The sequence below is a fragment of the Hyla sarda genome, chromosome 6, assembly GCF_029499605.1.
Source record: "Hyla sarda isolate aHylSar1 chromosome 6, aHylSar1.hap1, whole genome shotgun sequence".
NCBI lineage: Eukaryota > Metazoa > Chordata > Amphibia > Anura > Hylidae > Hyla > Hyla sarda.
The window spans coordinates 201,084,509-201,102,243 of NC_079194.1; the positions used below are offsets into that span (position 1 = coordinate 201,084,509).

Consider the following 17,735-nt stretch of genomic DNA (forward strand, 5'->3'; position numbering starts at 1 on the left):
TATGGACTGGCCCGCTCGTTCCCCAGACCTGAATTGAGCACATCTGGGACATCATGTCTTGCTCCATCCACCAACGCCACGTTGCACCACAGAGTGTCCAGGTGTTGGCGGATGCTTTAGTCCAGGTCTGGGAGGACATCCCTCAGGAGACCAATGCCCAGGCGTTGTAGGAAGATCTTACAGGCATGTGGAGGCCACACACACTACTGTGCCTCTTTTTGACTTGTTATAAGGACATTACAACAGTAGTGGATCAGCATGTAGTGTGGTTTTGTAGTGACTCCATATCCAGACCTCCATGGGTTGATAAATTTGATTTACATTGATAATTTTTGTTTGATTTTGTTGTCAGACTCAGCACATTCAACTATGTAAAGACGAAAGTATTTCATACAATTAGTTCATTCATTCAGATCTAGGATGTGTTATGTTAGTGTTCTCTTTATTTTTTTGAGCAGTGTATATACATTACATCAGATAATACAAGGCATTTGTTAACCTTTAATATTTCACAGCTCAAGGGAGAACTTAGGGGACACCGTAATAGAGTCCGCCTGACAGGACAGCAAGGGTACAGGGGTGCAACTCCTGCACTGGGCCACCACACTATGCTGCCCTAACTATGCTAAGACTGCACTAACAACGCTAAGACTGTGCTAACACTACGCTAGGCTAACTACGCCAAAACTCTGCTAACACTACGATAAGACTGCTCTAACACTTCGCTACCCTAACTACTCTATACCTGTGTAAAACTACAAATCCCATCCTGCTTGGACAACCTTTAGCTGTCTGGGCATGCTGGGACTTGTAGTCTCTTTACTTTAAAACCTATAACCTACCTCCTTTAACTATAAAACCTAAGATACACTAACTACATTTCAATCTAAGCTAGCTACGCTACACTAATGTTAAACTAAGCTAACCCTACGCTGCTTTCCCTCTCTCCCTGCCTGCTACACTACGCCACCTACTCTAACTACGTACGCATGTGCACACAGTTTTTTACGGACTACTCTGAACAACTGTGCATGGGCTAACACACTCTAGCCTCCTTACGCTAACTGAGTAGCAGAGGAAAGCTGCGCATGTGCTCTGCTTGCTACGCTATCACTACGTTGCTAACGGTAGCCCTGCACGGTACGGACAACTGCGCATGCACAGGGCTACACTACTAATGCTGCCTACGTTAGCCCTACGCTGTCAGTGGAGTGCTGCGCATGCGTTCTCAGTTTTCTACGCATCAAGGAAAACTTTACATCACTGGCGCATTTAGTTTGTTTTCACCATAACTAACAAGTATCTGCTTCAGTATCCAGATAAGTGATTTGTCGATGGAGAACAGTGAAGTGGAGCTGAAGGAGGATGCTTTTGAAATCATGATCAAAAACGTCAGTGCATCTTTCAAAGGAACTCTGAACTATGGATATGAGGCCCTGTTGTAAGTAGACACATTGCTTTGTATAATACTTAAATAATAGACAATACTGTCATTTTAGTGTACAATACTAGAGATGAGCGAATCGAGGCAGACAAACCCGAATTCGTAAAGAAATTCAGGAAATATTCGATTTGCAACAAATGCGAATATCGCCACGATTCTATTGCGCAAATCGCTTCATTTTACAGAATTCCAGGCTCCAGGACACCTTAAATGGCGGATCCACATGTCAGTACATGGGGCAGGGGATGCTGGGAAGGCGGGAAGGCAAGGCGGGAAGGGAGGTAGGCGTGATGACCTAGAATCACAAGCGGGATGCAGTCTATCAGCATTCAGTCACCCCTGTGATGTCACAGCCCTATATAATTGACAGCCATCAGTAATAGTCACATCAGCGTTGTGGACAGAGGATTTTTACGCCAGCCATTAATCTCCCAGTCACTTTATTCAGCATTTTATCAGAGAGGGGCAGATTTTTAAAAAATTACAGAGATTTTAGGCTCATTGGAGCACATTTTTGCCCTCATAAGTGCATACCGCATATGTACATCTATGTACTGTACTATTTTTTACCTGTTAATCTGTCAAGTGCCTACATACTGTGAAAGGACAGCCAAAAGTACTCATCGGCTGGTGTTGTACTCAGATACTTTTTTAAGTGTACTGTAGAGCATTTTTCTGCCCTAATCAGTGCATACCACATACGTACATCTAAGTAGTGTACTATTTTGTACCCGTTAATCTGTCAAGGGCCTACATACTGTGAAAGGAAAGCCAAAAGTAATCACCGGCTGGTATTTAAAAAAAATACAGAGTTTTTAGGAGCATTGTAGCGCATTTTTCAGCCCTCATAAGTGCATACCACATACGTACATCTAAGTAGTGTACCATTTTGTACCTGTTAATCTGTCAAGAGCCTACATACTGTGAAAGTCCAAGCTAAAGTACTCACCGGCTGGTGTTTTACAAAAATACTGGTTTTTAGGTGTTTTGTAGCGCATTTTTCTGCCCTAATCAGTGTATACTGCATACCTACATCTAAGTAGTGTACTATTTTGTACTTGTTAATCTGTCAAGGGCCTAGATACTGTGAAAGTACAGCCAATAGTACACACCTACTGCTGTTCTAGATAAATACTGTTTTAAGTGTAGTGAAGCGTATTGTACTCCCCTCAGATACGCAATAAGTATGTCAGGAAGAGTATTGCCAGGACATGCACAGAGGAGTGGCAGAGGCCTAAATTCATCAGGCGCAGGCAGAGGTCGCAGCAGAGTAGGGGTGTGTGGCAGCTTGAGTCGCAGCGAGAGGTCTGAGCTCCCGGTGTCTGCTAGTAGTCGTGTCACAACCAGCAACCCAGCAGCCGTGATTGATCGGTTCACTCGGTCATCCACTTCATCTCAAGTGACATCTGACACCCCAGTCAACAGTCGGTGGGTTCCTCACATTCAACCCTCAGTTGGCATTGGCCCTCATGCTGCTGCTGCCACCTCCAGGCACTGTCATTGTGCCGCTCTTTGGTCTCCTCATGCTATTGCTACCACCTCCAGGCTCTGTCATTGTGCCGCAATATGGTCTCCTCATGCTGATGCTGCCACCTCCAGGCTCTCTCATTCTGCTGCTCTATGGTCTCCTCATGCTAATGCTACCACCTCCACGCTCTGTCATTGTGCCACCATAAGGTCTCCTCATGCGGATGCTACCACCTCCAGGCTCTTTCATTGTGCCGCCATATAGTCGCCTCATGCTGATGCTGCCACCTCCAGGCTCTCTAATTGTGCTGCTCTATGGTCTCCTTGTGCTGATGCTGCCACCTCCAGGCTCTATAATTGTGCTGCTCTATGTTCTCCTCATGCTGATGCTACCACCTCCAGGCTCTCTCATTGTGCTACCATGTATACTGCAAAACATAATTAATGTGCTGGTCCCCAGTTTCAGAAATTCCTTGCATTAGGCTCACTTTCAGGACTCCTGATGCTACCTCCAGGCTGTGCCATTCAGCCACTATATGATCTCCTCATGCTTCAGCCACCTCCAGGCTGTGCCATTGAAACACAATATGGGCTCCTTATGCTTTCCCCACCCCCAGGCTGTGTTATTCAGCCAATATATTGATTTCTGATGCTGCTGGGACTGTCTTGGATATTACCTACAATTTTTTATGGTAGCACTAGCAAACATACATGCTCAATAAAGATTTCAACATTGATCTTTTAATGTTAGGGGTTGTGAAGCCCTCTTATGTACGCATCCTGCTGCCTGATCCAGGCTGTGTGTTTCAGGAACGACTTGGCTTACTGATCCTGCTGGGCCTGTGCCTAAATTTTTTGGATGTGAGTACTAGCTAACATACATCTTCTATACAGATTTCAATATTCACCTTTTAATGTTTTGGGTTATTAAGCCCACTTGTATACTTCTGCTGCTGCCTGATCCAGGCTGTGTGTTTCAACAACTATATGGTTGAGTGATGCTGCTGGGCCTGTGCCTAAAATTTTTTGAAATTAGCATCAGCTAACATACATATTCTATACCGATTTCAACATTAACATTTTAATGTTAGGGGTTGTGAAGCCCTCTTGTAAACTCATGCTGATGCCTGCTCCAGGCTGTGTGTTTCAGGAACTACTTGGCTTAGTGATGCTGCTGGGCTTGGGTCTTACATTTTTGGATGTTAGCACTAGCTTACATACATGCTTAATTGAGATTTCAACATTGATCTTTCAATCTTAGGGGTTATGAAACCCTCTTGTGCACTCCTGCTGCTGACTGCTCCCGTCTGTGTCATTCAGCAACTACATGGTTTAGTGATGCTGCTGGGCTTTGGCCTTACATTTGTGGATGGTAACACTTGCTAACATGCATCTTCAATAGAGATTTCAACATTCACCTTTTAATGTTAGGAGTTGTGAACCCCTCTTGTGTACTCCTGCTGCTGCCTGCTCCTGCCTGTGTCTTTCAGCAACTACATGTTTTAGTGATGCTTCTGGGCCTAGGACATTACCTATATATGTTTATGGTAGCACTGGGTACCATACATCTTCATTGGAAATATCACAATATATCTTTTATTCTTAGAGATTGTGAGGCCCTATTGTCTCCTCATCTGCCGCCAACTCCAGGCTGTGCCATTCAGCCACTATATGGTCTCCTCCTACTGATGCCACCTCTGGGCTCTGTCATTGTTCTGCCATGTGACATGTGACTCCTTGTGAGATGTGTTCCTTTGTGACCACATGCCGGGGCGCGGGACACTAAAACCTGGTAGTTAAAAGTTCAATTTCACAATTCTTAATTTAAATTTCAAAATCTTAAATTTAAATTTCAAGATCATACATTTCAATGGTCTCCTCATACTTCTGCCAACTCCAGGCTTTGTCATTCAGGCAATATATGGTTTACTTATACTGCTGCTGGGCCTGGGTCTGGGAATAAAAATTTTGTTATGGTAGCACTAGCTACCCAAAATCTTCGGTTTAAATTTCTTAATTCATCGTTTAATCTCTGAATTCGTCTTTTAATCTTGGATTATGAAGGCCTAGTGTCTACTCATGCTGCTGCCAACTCCTGGCTGTGCCATTCAGCCACTATATGGTCTCCTCATGCTTCAGCCACCTTCAGGCTGTACCATTCAGACACTATATGGGCTCCTTATGCTTTCCACACCTCCATGCTGTCTCATTCAGCCAAAATATTGTTTTCTGATGCTGCTGGGACTAGGATATTAACTCCAAATATGTTATGGTAGCACTAGCTAACATAAATGCTTAATTGAGATTTCAAGCTTGATCTTTCAATGTTAGGGTTTATGAAACCCTCTTGGGTACTGCGGATGCCTGCTCCTGACTGCTCCTGTGTCTTTCAGGAATTATTTGGCTTACTGATGCTTCTGGGCTTGGGCCTTAAATTTTGTGATGTTAGCACTAGCTTACATACATGCTTAATAGAGTTTTCTACATTGACCTGTTAATCTTAGGGGTTATGAAACCCTCTGGTGTACTGCTGATGCCTGCTCCTGACTGTGTGTTTCAGGAACTACTCTGCTTAAGGATGCTTCTGGGCTTGGGCCTTAAATTTTTTGGATGTCTAGCACTAGCTAAATACATGCTTAACTGAAATCTCAACATTAATCTTTCAATCTTAGAGGTTATGAAACCCTCTGGTGTACTGCTAATGCCTGCTCCTGACTGTGTGTTTCATGAACTACTTGGCTTATTGATGCTTCTGGGCTTGGACCTTACATTTTTGGATGTTTAGCACTAGCTTAATACATGCTTAATGCAGATTTCCACATTGATCTTTCATTCCTAGGGGTTATGAAATCCTCTTGTGTACTGTTGATGCCTTTTCATGACTGTGTCTTTCAGGAACTAACATACATCTTCAATAGAGATTTCCACATTGATCTTTCAATCTTAGGGGTTCTGAAACCCTCTGGTGTACTGCTGAAGCCTGCTCCTTACTGTGTGTTTCAGGAACTACTTGTCTTAATGATGCTTCTGGGCTTGGGCTTTACATTTTTTGATGTTTAGCACTAGCTTACATACATGCTTAATACAGATTTCCACATTGATCTTTCAATCTTAGGGGTTATGAAATCCTCTTGTGTACTGCTGATGCCTTTTCATGACTGTGTCTTTCAGGAACTACTTGGCTTACGTATGCTGTTGGGCTTGGGCCTTATATTTTTGGATGGTAGAACTAGCTAACGTACATCTTCAATAGAGATTTCAACATTCATCTTTTAATCTTAGGGGTTGTAATTTTATCAAGACTAAGGCCCTTTGCCCATCGACATCATATTACCTGTGGAATTATCACAAGAATCAAATGAAACATGTTGGAGCAATAGCAATGAACCCTAACTGATTAAATGAAACATTCATACTTTCATAATCAGAGGGGCACTGAGAGGCAGGGGTTGGAACAGGTGGTATCTCGCCTGGCGGATGACCGCCAGCTCGATGTTCACCAGAATGGGTAATGAAAAAATGTAATTTTCACATCAAATTACATTAAATATGACATAAAAGATCTCTTCATCCTCTTCAATTTTAACACCTTATGGTCTCCCTGCTGCCAGATAGATGCTCTGCAGCAGTGATTAAAATGGCAATGCCTGTAATCTGCATGTCATAATGAATAACAGTATGATTTCACTAACCCAACACACTCCCTATGCGTGTTACAGCAAGGCAAAGTGTTCTACTCCCCTATTTGGGCTCTCTGTAGGCCAGAAATAGCCATTTTTAATACAGTTTTGCCCCAAATGTATTTGACCCAAAACAAACTTTTCGAAAAAATTCAGCAAATCGACTGGATCGAATTTTTGAAAAGTTCTCTCATCTCTATACAATACCATAGACAGACAGTATATTACAATGCATTTTGAAAATCTTTTGTCTTTTGTTATGTTGCGGCTTTGTGCTAAAATAAACAAAAAAATATGTTTTCCTTTATTAATCTGTGCTCAATGGACCCATAATGAGAACGCAAAACAAGAATTTTACTAATTAAAAAAAATGGAATAACAAATTTCACATTGACGCTTTCTTTATATATTTTAATTATATTTAAATCTGGGGCCTCTAATTTCTCTTGCTCATCTTTGAGATGTGTCTACACCTTAATTGGAGTCACCTGTTTTAAATTCAGATTGATTTGACAGGATTTGTAAAGACACAGCCCTGTCTATAAAGCTGGCAATGCATATCAGACCAAAAACCAAACCATTCGATGGAAAGAAGTGCCTGTAGAGCTCAGAGACAGGATTGTGTGGATGCACGCATATAAAGAAGGGTACAAAACAAAAAATTCTGCTGCACTAAAAGTTCCCAAAGGAACAATGGCCTCCATAAAAATGGAATTCATTTGGAACAACCAGGACTTTTCCTAAAGCAGACCACTCCCCCAAACTAAGTAATAAAGAACACCTATCCGGGAGGTGAGAAGCTAGGTGTATTCCAATGTATATGTACAAAAGGTCAGGTGGTATCAAGCAAATATAGTACCAAAAAAGAAACCAAACCACTATGAAGACCATAGGATCATGATAAAATCACTTAATTTTATTAGTTTAAACATAACATACATAAAATGATACATACAGCAATGGGCACAGAAAAAAGATGTGGGAACTGGGGGAGGGGTTAATACTCTATGTCAATCAGAGTAATAAGCCCTGTATAGCATGCTTAAGAACATAACAAGGGAGGGTAAAAATGAGGGAAAGTGAAAAAAAATATATAACAGGATAAAAATGACTGGGCAGTGCTGATTTATTGAAATATATAAATTAGAGGAAAAGTAAAAAAATGAGTGAAGACATTGGGGGGTGGGGTGCAGGGGGAGAGTAGAGAGGGGAAAGAAAGAAAAAAATAAGCTATAATAATAATTATTTATTTATATAGCGCCTACAGATTCCGCAGCACTTACAATTATGGGGTACAAACAAAGACAAGTATCAGACATAATATTACACAATAACTATTCAAACAAAAGGTGTGGGGATATGTTGAGGATATGTTGGGGCCAATTAAAGAATGTTATAGGCCTGTCTGAAGAGATGTGTTTTCAGGCCACGTTTGAAACTATGGATGTTGTTGTTAAGTCTGAGGGATTGAGGGATAGCATTCCAGAGAATCGGTGCAGCACGAGTCAAGTCTTGGCGACGGGAGTGAGAAGTTCGGATTATAGAAGATGTTAGTGTGAGATCATTATCAGATCGGAGAGAACGTGTAGGATGGTAGACAGAGATGAGAGAGGAGATGTAGGGAGGTGCAGCATTGTGGAGGGCTTTGTGTGTCATTCAGTAGTGAGAAACGGGCGGATTCTGGAAATGTTTTTGAGATGCAGGTGACAAGAACGTGAAAGGGACTGAATATGGGAAGTGAAAGACAGATCAGAGTCAAGTATAACTCCAAGACAGCGAGGAGGAAGAGGTATAGAGTTGGGTGTCATCAGCATAGAGGTGGTACTGGAAACCAAATCTACTGATTGTTTTTCCAATGGGGGATGTGTAGAGTGAAAAGAGCAGAGGACTCAGGACCGATCCCTGGGGAACCCTGACAGCAAGGGGAAGAGGAGAAGAAGTAGAGCCAGAAAACGAGACGCTAAAGGAGCGACCAGAGAGATAGGAGGAAAACCAGGAGAGAGCAGAGTCCTTGAGACCGATGGAGCGGAGACTACTGAGGAGTTGGTTGTATAGTTAACAGTACTTACCATTTTTTTCATAGAAAGGCAATGAAGCTGTATTCAATAAGGCCATGAAGTATCCGTGCGTAGAGTTTCTCAATCCATATCATTTCCTTCCTTGCCAGTGCGTATTTCCAGTCGCCACTGTGGATTTCGACATATACTCGGTCAATTCCGCGTACCTGAAGTAAGGAATCATCACAGTTAGGGAATTCCGCAGTGTGAACTTAACATTAGTGTGAATGGGTCTCCGCGAGACCCGTTCACAGTGCGGAATTTCAGCGGCGGACAATTCCGCCGATGAAATTTTTCAGCGCAAAGAAAGAACATGTTCATTCTTTGCACGGATGTCAGCGAACACTGCATAGCCATCAATGGTGACGGCGCCGTGCCACGGGGTCCTTCCGCCGCCGCCGGCTGCCAGTTTGAATCTCCGCTCACTGAATTCAGCGAGCGGAGATTCCGTTCACACTCTGTAGTGTGAACATAACCTTATGGGACATTTTAAAATGTCTTGCAAAGGTTTTGAGACAATCTATGTCCTCTGTGGCTGCTGTGATGTCTAGCACATGTTCGCTCACAAGCGAAATTCCATGTGCCTAACAAAGATGGCTGCTACTCTCCTGCTCTACTCAGTCCTTCACTGCATACAGGTGTGAAGTCAATCTATATATCATTGATTTATATGCAAGATCCAGAGATGTCGGAACCGAAGAGAAAGGAAGGAGGGAAGGAAGGGGGGGGGGGTTTAAGGGAAGCGAAAGGGAGAGGGGGTGGAGGGAGAGAGGGGGGGGGATGCAGGAAGGGGGGGGGGGGAGAGAAGAGGGGAAAGTATTTATATTGGCATATCTCATTATAAATACCCTGTTTACCAGTTGCCCACCACTCCTGGACAAAGCCTGTGAGGTGAAACGTGTCGGAGGTGTGGTGGGTAACTGGGGTTATACTCTGCATGCTTCTTTCTTCCCACTTTGGGAACTTCTCCTGTTGTTGTCTTGCACATGATTTGTTATTTAAATACACTGCTATTTATTTTGTTAATTGCTATTAACTATCTTACTTGCAACACATAGTTGTGGTTATATAGGCTAATGGGCTGGTGCAATACTATGGATTACATGAGATACTTCCTTAAGCTATGTAGATATGCCCATCCATGATCCTAGCCACTTCCTTTCTGTTTACTCTTCATGCACTTGCACTTTTTCCATCTATATATTTTTTATGTTCTTAAGCATTTTAATCAGGGCTTGTTACTCTGATTGCCCTTTGAGTATCACCCCCCCCCCTCCAGTTCCCACATATTTTTTCTGTGCCCATTTGGTTTCTTTTTTCAGTACTACAAACTAAGTAATAGAAAAACCCAGTGGTCACTCTAGCTTAGCTGCAAGGATCCTTTGTGCAGATGGGAGAAACTTCCAAAAGGTCAATCATCACTGTAGCACCCCACCAATATAGAGTGGCCAGAATGAAGTCTGTTATCAGTTAAAAGACTTGAAAAAAAAAACACTTATACTGTGAGAAACAAAATTCTGGCTTCAATTGTAAGCATCATGTGTGGAGGAAACACTCAAAGTACAGATAAATTGTTATTGCAAACTGGACTGACAATTCACCTTTTAACAAGACAATGATCTTAACCACACAGCCATGACAACACAGGAGTGAATTAGAGACAACTTAGAGAATTTCTTTGAGTGGTCCAGGCAGGGCCTTGACTTCCCAATGGTGCTGAGTAAAGGGTCTGAATACTTATGTCAATGTAATATTTTAGTCTTTCCTTTTCAATAAATTCAAGATTTCAAGATTTCTTATATTACGTTTTCACTGTGTCATTAGTGGGTACTTTTTTAAATAGATTAAATGAATATATATGTATTTCTAAAATTGTGTTTAAAGGTAAGCATACCCTTGGGCCCTGTAACCTGAGATATAATTCAGAGTAATAAATCTGACACTATTTGTAAAATGTACATTTCAGTGATGTTTGACCGAAAATCTGTCACTATCTTTTGTTTTTAGTGTGAAGGTTGAACAGTCTATTGACTTTGAAATAGTTGCTTCCACAGATTTACAAGTGAACACCAGACTTAGTAAGTAAAGCTTATGCAAATGCCTTAAATGCCTTATAAACTTAAATAAAATTGTATAATTGAAATTTAAAGAGGTTATCTGGTCCTTCAAAATTGATTGCCTATTCTCAGGATAGGCTATCAACATTAAAATGGTTGGGGTCTGTCTCTCAATACTCCTACCGATCAATTGTTTGAAGGAACCACAACACTCTTGCAAGTGACATCTCCCCTTCATTGTGTACTGGTAATACAGTTTATTACAGCTCTGTCTCATTCGAATGAACTGAAAATACCAGGTACAACAACTGCTACTGTGCACCCGTCAGCACCTATTACAAAGGGTTGTCCCACCATTAAGACTTATTACCTGTCCACATGAGTCCAACTGTTATGGTCACCTCAGGTGGTGGATCCTCTGGGCCTGTGTGGATGATGACGTGAACCGTGACAGGGACCGGAGTCTAAGGTGTTACTGGTTTTCACCAGAGCCTGCCGCAAAGCAGGATGGTCTTGCTGTGGCAGGCGGCACCCAAGTCGCTAATCCCAGGGACGACTCGTCCACACAGGTAGCTGGGAGGTGGCATTGCACAGAAGGAGACTGGCAGGACGTGGCAAGATGGCAGTAGGTCAGGGCAGGAACACAGGTGCAGGGTAGGAAGGTAGCAAGGAACAGGTACACAGTAACAGAGATACAGAACTTTCACAATGCATTAGACAACCAAAGATCCAGCACTGAACCAAGGGAGGAGTTGATATTTAAGAACCAGGGTGCAGGTGTAGACACTTGACTAAATGAGCACTTGCCTTTTAAGAGTGAGAGCTCCGGCGCGTGAGGCGGGGGCACAAGCACCAGGGCTAAGAGGACAGAGAGGTGAGTGACATGCTGAGATTCGCATGCGGAAGCGTTCCGCAATGCGAATCCCAGCCCCGCCGGCAGTGGGGACATGACAGAGTGCCCATGGCCAGCATGTCTGGTCTGAGCGTGGATGTTACACCAACTGCTAGAACATCCTGCAATCTCGAGGACCGAGTCCTGAGTCTACCGGATGAACAATGATTAATTGTCATTGAAAGCTGTTGGAGGTAGCCAAGTGCTGTATTCTCCAGAAGCTCCTATAAACAATGAATTGAGAATTACTGCGGATGCATGATAGTCACTTTGTTCTGATTGGCGAATGGATCCTTCCATCCTCCAATCAGAACAAAGTGACTATCATGCATCCGCAGTAATTCTCAATTCATTGTTTATAGGAGCTTCTGGAGAATACAGCACTTGGCTACCTCCAACAGCTTTCAATGACAATTAATCAACATAATTTAAGAGTTTCTTATCATTCTGCATTCAATACCCATAATGAGAATTTGAAAACAGAATTTTAGAGATTCTTTCACATTTATTAAAAAAGAAAAAACTTAAATATTGCATTGACCTAAGTGCTCAGACACTTTGTCACTACTTTGTTAACCCCTTAAGGACCACGGGTTTTTCCGTTTTTGCACTTTCGTTTTTTCCTCCTCACCTTTTAAAATCATTACCCTTTCAATTTTGCACCTAAAAATCCATATTATGGCTTATTTTTTGTGCCACCAATTCTACTTTGCAGTGACATCAGTCATTTTACCCAAAAATCTACGGCGAAACGGAAAAAAAAATCATTGTGCGACGAAATTGAAGAAAAAACACAATTTTTTAACTTTTGGGGGCTTCCGTTTCTACGCAGTACATTTTTCGGTAAAAATGACACCTGATCTTTATTCTGTAGGTCCATACGGTTAAAATGATTCCCTACTTATATAGGTTTGATTTTGTTGTACTTCTGTAAAAAATGATAACTGCATGCAGAAAAATGTATATGTTTAAAATTGTCTTTTTCTGACCCCTATAACTTTTTTATTTGGCTGCATATGGGGCGGTATGAGGGCTCATTTTTTGTGCCGTGATCTGAAGTTTTTGTATTGTTTGGACTTTTTGATCACTTTTTATTCATTTTTTCATGATTTGAAAAGCGACCAAAAATGTATTTTGGACTTTGGAATAATTTTGCGCGTAGGCCATTGACCGTGTGGTTTAATTAATGATATGTTTTTTATAGATCGGACATTTACGCACGCGGCGATACCACATATGTTTATATTTATTTTTATTTACATGGTGTTTTTTTTGATGGGAAAAGGGGGGTGATTTGAACTTTTATTAAGAAAAGGGTTAAATCACATTTATTATCTTTTTTTTTTACACTTTTTTTTTGCAGTGTTATAGCTCCCATAGGGACCTATAACACTGCATACACTGATTGCCAGCACTGTTCACTGCAAACTCATGGCTTTGCAGTGATCAGCGTTATCAGCGGTCGATTGCTCAAGCCTGCATCTCAGGCTTGGAGCAATTATTCGCCGAGGGGACACGCCGGAGGCAGGTAAGAGGACCTCCGCTCGTGTCCCAGTTGATTGGGACACCGCATTTTCACTGAGTAGCCGGGCAGCTTTCACTTTCGGTTTAGACACGGCGTTCAACTTTGAACGTCTAAAGGGTTAATAGCGCGCGGCACCGCGATCGCTGCCGCACGCTATTATCCACGGGTCCCGGCATCAGATACATGCCGGGACCGTCCCGATATGATGCGGGGTCACCGAGTGACCCCGCGTTATATCGCGAGAGCCGGCCAAGGACGTAAATACGCATCCTTGGTCGTTAAGGGGTTGAAGAACCTTTGGTAGCCTTTAGGCTAGGTTTCCATTTGGTTTTTATTCTGGCAGTTTTTGGAAAACTGCCACAGCAGTTTTTGAGCCAATGTCAGAAGTGAATCCATAAGGGAGGAGAAGTATAAGTCCTTCCTTTATATGTCCTATTCCTTTTGAATACACTTCTGGCTTTGGCTCAAAAACTGCAGTGGCGGTATTCCAAAAACTGCCAGAAAAAAAATCTAGCCTTACAGTGGAAAGTGGAAACCTAGCCTTACAGCTTCCATTCTTCTTGGGTGTGATACCACTAGGTTTGCACACCTGGATTTGGGGATTTTCTGCCATTCTTTTCACCAGTTCCTCTCAAGCTCTGTAGCTCTGTCAGGTTGGATGTTTTTGTTTTTTGGCCATTTTTCAGGTCTCCCTAGAGATGTTTGACTGGGTTCAAGTCAGGGCTCTGGCTGGGCCACTCAAGGACATTCACAGAGTTGTCTCTAACCCACTCCTATCACGTCTTGGCTATGTGCTTAGGGTCCTTTTCTTGTTAAAAGAATCTTTGGCCCAGTTTAGGGTCCAAAGCACTCTGGATCACGTTTTTCATCAAAGTATACCTGTCATATCAGAAAATAATGCTTATATTTATTACTCATTAGGTCATGCAGATTCTTTACGTGTCTTTTTTTTATGTGTGTAGCTTCTGTATTCACAAATTTCTCTGTTCTGATGGTCACTTATTTCACATCCACTGCTTAGGAAGGGGCATGTACTGGGCAAGAACACGTTCATGCATTCAATTCCTCCCTGATTTATCCAATCACTGCAAGCTGCTCTGTAACCTCCCCCCTCCCTGTTTTCAAACAGGACAAGACTAAGCATAGAGGATCGCTTGTCCCTCCCTCAATTATTGGACTTTGTGCCAGCTTATGCTTCAGCTGGGACAAAGATGATGACGTAGCCAGACAGAATTGTGTTCTGGATGGTATGGGGTCTTTTCTATAAGCCATGATTTCTATAAAATTCTAAGGCTAAGTCACAGACTATGCAGAAAAATGCATAACAATCACATAAATAATAAAAATAGAATAAGAAAAGAAGGGAGGACAAACAAATGTTAATACCTACCATATAACCTGCCTGATGCCCACTACCACCGTACCACATGTACGTTCCGCTAATACTTATGTTCATGTGAAATTTTATTTTTTCATTTTTAATAAATTGCAATAATTTCTGAAATTCAGTGGGAGATATAGGAAGAAGACCGGGAGAGAGTCCTTAAGACCAATGAAGTGGAAACAGAGATCTACAATGTCAAAAGCTGCAGAGAGGTCTTGAAAAAATGCCATTAAAGGGGTACTCCGGTGGAAAACTTTTTTTTTTATATGAACTGGTACCAGAAAGTTAAACAGATTTGTAAATTCTATTAAACAAATCTTAATCCTTCCAGTACTTATAAGCAGCTGTATACTACAGAGGAAATTATTTTCTTTTTGAATTTCTTTTTTGTCTTGTCCACAGTGCTCTCTGCTGACACCTCTGTCCGTGTCAGGAACTGTCCAGAGCAGCATAGGTTTGCTATGGGGATTTTCTCCTTCTCTGGACAGTTCCTGATAAGGGCATCAGGTGTCAACAGAGAGCGATGTGGACAAGACAAAAAAGAAATTCAAAAAGAAAAAAATGTCCTCTGTAGCATACAGCTGCTAATAATTACTGGAAGGAAAAATATTTTTTCATACAAGTAATTTACAAATTTGTTTAACTTTCTGGTACCAGTTGATTTATGAAAAAAAAAATGTTTTCCACCGGAGTACCCCTTTAAGTTTGGCAATCAGAAGATTATTAGTAGTGCAGATTAACAGTCTGGGACTAGTTAAAGATAATAAACAAATTCTGAATACTGTATATACTCAAGTATAAGCCGAGTTTTTCAGCACGATTTTTCATGCTGAAAACGCCCCCTCGGCTTATACTCGAGTGAACAAAAAAAAGCTTCTGGCTTAGCTGTGAGGGGATGGTCCGGGCCGTCCATCTCCGCCTGTCAATCTTCAACCTGCGGACGTCCAGATGTTATAAAAGTACAATTTCCAGCATGCCCGGACAGCCATCGACTGTCCGGGCATGTTGGGAGTTGTAGTTTTGAAACATCTGGAGGTCCGCAGGTTGAAGACCACTGTGGCCTTCGTCACCATCCAGACCCCCCTTTTGGGAAGGAAGGGTGAGCTGGTCCAGGCCGTCCATCTTCGGCCATCTGTGCTGCAGGGACTGTCCGGTGGGGAGGGTTAGTCGTTCCGGGCTGCCCATCTTCACCAGGAGGCCCTCTTCTCCGTTCCTGGCCGGCCCCAAACTAGTGACGCCGCATTGACGGAACCGCGCAAGGACGTTCATGCGCAGGGACGTCACGGACGTCCCTGCGCATTGTCGTCAACGCAACGTCACTAGTCCGGGGCCGGCACGGAGCAGAGAAGAGGGCCTCCCGGCGAAGATGGACAGCCCAGAACGACTAACCCTCCCCACTGGACGGTCCCTGCAGGGAGTTGTAGTTTTGAAACATCTGGAGGTCCGCAGGATGAAGACCACTGAGAAGGGATTGACAGGCGGTGATGATGAAGGGGGGGGGGGGGGATGATGACGAGGGTGATAATGACGGGGTGATGATGATGACAGGTTGATGATGATGACAGGGTGATGATGACAGGATGATGATGACAGGGTGATGATAACAGGGTGATGATGACGGGGTGATGACGATGACAGGGTGATGATGAAGGGGGTGTTAATGACGGGGGTCTGGATGATGACGGGGGGATGATGACATGGGGGGGATGATGTATTTCCCACCCTAGGCTTATAGTTGAGTCAATAACTTTTCCTAGGTTTTTGGGGTGAAATTAGGGGCCTCGGCTTATGTTCGGAACGGCTAATACTCGAGAATGTACGGTAGTCTGATTCTGCTGTCATGTGTTACTTCACTGTCTCTGCTCACTATTTTTGCTGTTCTACAGACAATAAAATAGGGAGCAGATGGAAAGAGCCAAGTGAAATGTAGCAGCAGACATGCCCTATGGTCATCTAGGCCATTTAGCTGTCAGGAGTGGTTGATATTCCCATATTATCCTACTGTTATCTGACTGTTGCATAAAAAAAACGACATTACATTATAGAACTTGTATCTTACAGCTTGTGAGAATAACCGTATTGCTGCGGATACTTCTGACTGTTACCTGACTTTTCATAAACTGCTCCTTCACCTCCATGGGAACAAAGAGTAAGAGATCCACATGTTATTAGATTTCTCTGGAGAAAATAAAGACAAATGTTTATTTTTGGGAAAATGCTTTTGTTTTATTTTGCAGACCTGGGTGGTTTAAGCAGCTGTTCACAGATTTCATTTCATTTACCTTAAAGCTTGTGCTTAAAAGTCAGGTGAGGACTGCATGTTTTTCATGTGTTTATGTAGATATATATATATATATATATATATATATATATATATATATTTGTTTGGTTTAAAACCATGTGCTATTTAGTTTCTCTGATAAAGACTGGATGACACATTTCACCTACCCTTAGACATTAGAACAAACTATTTGGACAGGAGATGTTTTCAATGCTGCTAATATGTTTTGCTCACAGAGGATTTTCTACACTGGATACTAATGTATCTACATCTCATCTGTAAGCAGGACTGGGTCTGCAGAGGACTTTCTCCTTTAAGTCCCACTGTTTTTACAGTAAAAACTGGTGATCATAAAACACTCCATAAAACTGCTGCAAAGCGTAGTTGTCTGTGATTTAAGGGAAACTGTGGTAAATGATGCAGAATGACTGCAACATGTGAACACGGCCTAAATAAAGGCAGAAAATGAGCCGATTTTGCTGAGAGAATCTGGCCAAACATTCCTCTGCACATAAACTCTCCAATCTAGCTAAAAGAGGAGGGTCACAAATTAAGATTATCCCTCCATGACTTTTATATGCCCCATTAGGCCACAAGGGTTGTCTCTGATTGTATCCATTATTAAAGCTTTTTCTTTTTTCTCCATAAAACCCTTTCACACAATGTAGCTATGTAGCAGTGTTTGCCACAATTTTCCAAAATAATGCTCAAACTGCAGCCTTTTTCCCCACTAAAAAGAACATGTGAACACAGCCTTAAAATGGGTTTTAGGTTTAAAAAGCAGTCTGTTTGATCAAGAAGCAGAAATGTGCAGATTAGGGACCGACCTATATTGATTTCTATGTAAGTTTATTCATAATCAGGGCTATTAGTACAGTCAGTGTATTGAGCCAAAGTTGTGGGGTTCAACATACAAACCTGTAAAGAGATCATGTATATTTTGTAGGG

At 42.3% G+C, this 17,735-nt stretch overlaps 1 protein-coding gene across 14 annotated transcripts in view; it reads left to right on the top strand.

The window, feature by feature from the left end:
- Positions 1-17,735, top strand: part of LOC130276609 (cholesteryl ester transfer protein-like) — a 264,288-nt gene that overhangs the window by 172,775 nt on the left and 73,778 nt on the right. For 13 of the 14 annotated variants that reach the window (XM_056526212.1, XM_056526213.1, XM_056526208.1 and 10 more), the window contains 4 exons: positions 1,313-1,441; positions 10,656-10,726; positions 16,568-16,655; positions 16,744-16,813. In XM_056526212.1, the coding sequence (XP_056382187.1) occupies positions 1,313-1,441; positions 10,656-10,726; positions 16,568-16,655; positions 16,744-16,813 (358 nt within the window). The remainder of the gene's footprint in view (positions 1-1,312; positions 1,442-10,655; positions 10,727-16,567; positions 16,656-16,743; positions 16,814-17,735) is intronic. The other variant, XM_056526217.1, reaches the window with a different exon arrangement.